The 2,831-nt window shown below is 32.3% G+C and overlaps 1 protein-coding gene across 1 annotated transcript in view; it reads right to left on the reverse strand.

Moving 5' to 3' along the window:
* Positions 1–2,542, reverse strand: part of LOC121754833 (MADS-box transcription factor ANR1-like) — a 2,901-nt gene extending 359 nt beyond the window's left edge. Inside the window, exons 1-4 of the mRNA XM_042150128.1 lie at positions 2,506–2,542; positions 2,166–2,389; positions 1,242–1,320; positions 338–497 (exon numbers count right to left, since the gene is read on the reverse strand). Coding sequence (XP_042006062.1) covers positions 338–497; positions 1,242–1,320; positions 2,166–2,347 — 421 coding nt within the window. The 5' untranslated portion in view covers positions 2,348–2,389; positions 2,506–2,542. The remainder of the gene's footprint in view (positions 1–337; positions 498–1,241; positions 1,321–2,165; positions 2,390–2,505) is intronic.
* Positions 2,543–2,831: the final 289 nt, after the last annotated feature.

Consider the following 2,831-nt stretch of genomic DNA (forward strand, 5'->3'; position numbering starts at 1 on the left):
TAATTCCAAATAAAACGATGATTTCTACAAACATACTGTACCAAGCAAAGAAATGCACAACTTTATAAATTAGTCATGATAAATCATGAAGGTCGGATTTGTTTGCAATTATTCTACATCAATTTTTTTGGTAAAATGGGGAGTATTTGATATGACAGCTCAGAAATCATACATGAACATCATTGCCGGTGAGTAAAACATTAATGTTGTTTATTATTACATAGAACGCCATCAATAAATTACCGACATGAGACCACATTTTTTCGCCGTGGGATAGTTGTTAATAAATCCAAAATATATGTTTTTTCAGAATGGTATATAAGGTTGTTAGACATACTATAATTCGACCAAACTTTATGATTTTTCGGCAATTTATCCTTGATTTTAATACACATACACTTCACTCTATTGCTACATATGAAAATTTGGACATACCTGCGGCATTGTTGCAAGTACTGCAGCTGTTGCCTTAAGCTTGATGCTTCCCTCTGCCAAAACTGCAATAGAAACAAAATGGATTATTAGTGTATTGGCCATATTTTTGCTGATACTAAGGCTATGTTGAACCCAACAATCTTGAAAGGTCTTAAAATGAATTACCTACACATGTGTGCAACTAATTATAGCATCTATTTTCAACTAAGTCATATACATACTACGTCCTTCTACTAGAAATAGTCTTAAAAGTGAATGACATAATTTTTAATGCAAAATTGGTAAAGTAAGAAGGAGATAGAGAAAATAAGTGGTTGAAGTATTGTAACTAGAAAATGGCACTCATAAGAAATAAATTTGACATAAATAGATCAGGAGTAATTTTGATGAATGGATGAAAATGAAAAAAAAGACTGTTTTTCATGCGTAACAAAACCTAGTTTGATCAGCTGGAATATTAGGTAATGTATAACAGCCTTTTTATTTAAAGCTAAAACCCTAAATTCCAAATACTAGTACTTTCTAGCAAAAGGGCTTGTCATATGACTCATATCATATATTGATATAGATCATCAATCCCATTCTTCTTCTATAGTTTTAGGGCAGATAACATATACTCGCTTAAAATTATGATGGTATCAACTTACTCAATCATGACCTCAAATATTCACAAATATATTGCTTTTCTTGAAGATGCAATTCACATATTACTTCCATTGTTTTATTTACAAATTTTATTCTAGCAGAGAATTAAGTGAGAAGTAAATAACATGTTAGTAAATCAGAAAATTATAGAATAAGTGTACCTTGATCTCAGAAGTAGGATTGATGAGATGATAATTTTCCTCTTTCAGCTTTGCGTATCTTTCTATCACCGATTTCATACTGCTAAACATCAACACCACATGAGGATTGATCATATCATAGTTCGGGCTCTGAACTTTTAGCATTTTTCGAAAAAGGTTCATTTCTTACATTTTCACTTGAAAAAAATCATCTAACCTAGAAAAAAGTTTGATTTACGCTGTGCCTTTGGCGATGGAGCTGAATTCTTAGGAATGCAAATTCTAGCTGTTCAAGTGACTCGTTATTTCGTCATGGGATTTTATAAGGCAGTACGTGAATCAATTTTTTACAACATTGGTTTGGTGGATGCGATAACATAAGATTGATAGGATATAGGAGTGGTAGAATGGAAATAGTTGCATTAATATATGTTCATGTTGTGTTTAGATTAGATTAATTGATTGTTGTCATGTTGTGTATATAGTACTTTGAACCACTAAAGTGCAAAAAATAGAAGAAAAAAAAAGAATTTTCTTTATAATCTTGTAAAAAAGAATATGATGAGGAATTTTAGAACATTATTCATATATAGGGATCGATGAGTTCATGTATGCATATGATTTTCTAAGTATAAATATGTTATTTTTCTGATCGACTTTTCGAAGGTATCTGAAAATGTGGCAAATAAAGAAATTGATAAGTTATGGGTTGAAAATTGAAAAGAGAAAAGTGTAAGGCTAAACGCATCGTTTAGATCTGAATCAATAGCATTTAAATTTACTGAAACAATTTCAAATTACAATTCTAGCCATTATTCTAGTAAATGTATTCATTCCATTTATATGCAATCATACATATATTAAGAAGTAAAACCAAATACTTTAACATATCGATTTTCGAATGATATTAAGATGTATGCATAGTAATTAAGAGAGAAAATGAACCTGGTGCTTGCAAAATCATAGAGCTTCTCAGTGCTGGAAAACACAATCAATCCCACTTCAGCATCACACAGGATTGATAACTCCTTAGCCTTCTTGAGCAACCCACTTCTCCTCTTCGAGAAGGTCACCTGCCTGCTTGTCGAGTTATCGATCCGCCTAATTACTATTTTGCCCCTCCCCATCTCCTCCCCCAACACCAATTCTAGGGTTTCTTCTTCGGCTTCCTACAACAAAGTAAAGTCAAACATATGAATACAATTAGGTGGGACATGATACATATAGTTGAAGAAAATTTTCAAGAAACTACTGAAAAGGAATAAGGGACAATTAAAGGACTTACTAATTTGGAAAACACCTCCCTTTGGAAAGAAGAGGACTTTGGGACTATTGTTCTTAGCTTTATGTGGAAAGAGGAAAGTGGTTTCAACAAAGCCAAACTTCCTTACAAAACTAGGAGCGTTTTTTATTTTATTTTAAGATAATGTTAAGTATACTTGACGTGTAGCTACAGTGTGTTTTACATGTCTGTCTGATCTAGAACATTCGAAACTGTATTTAATCGACTACTCGACAGTTATTCTGATAGATACCACGTGTTTTGCAAGTTTGTATGATCGGACCCATACGAGACTGATTTAAATCGAATACTCGCTCTGATGCTCTGAC

Source organism: Salvia splendens, chromosome 11, assembly GCF_004379255.2.
Source record: "Salvia splendens isolate huo1 chromosome 11, SspV2, whole genome shotgun sequence".
Lineage (NCBI taxonomy): Eukaryota > Viridiplantae > Streptophyta > Magnoliopsida > Lamiales > Lamiaceae > Salvia > Salvia splendens.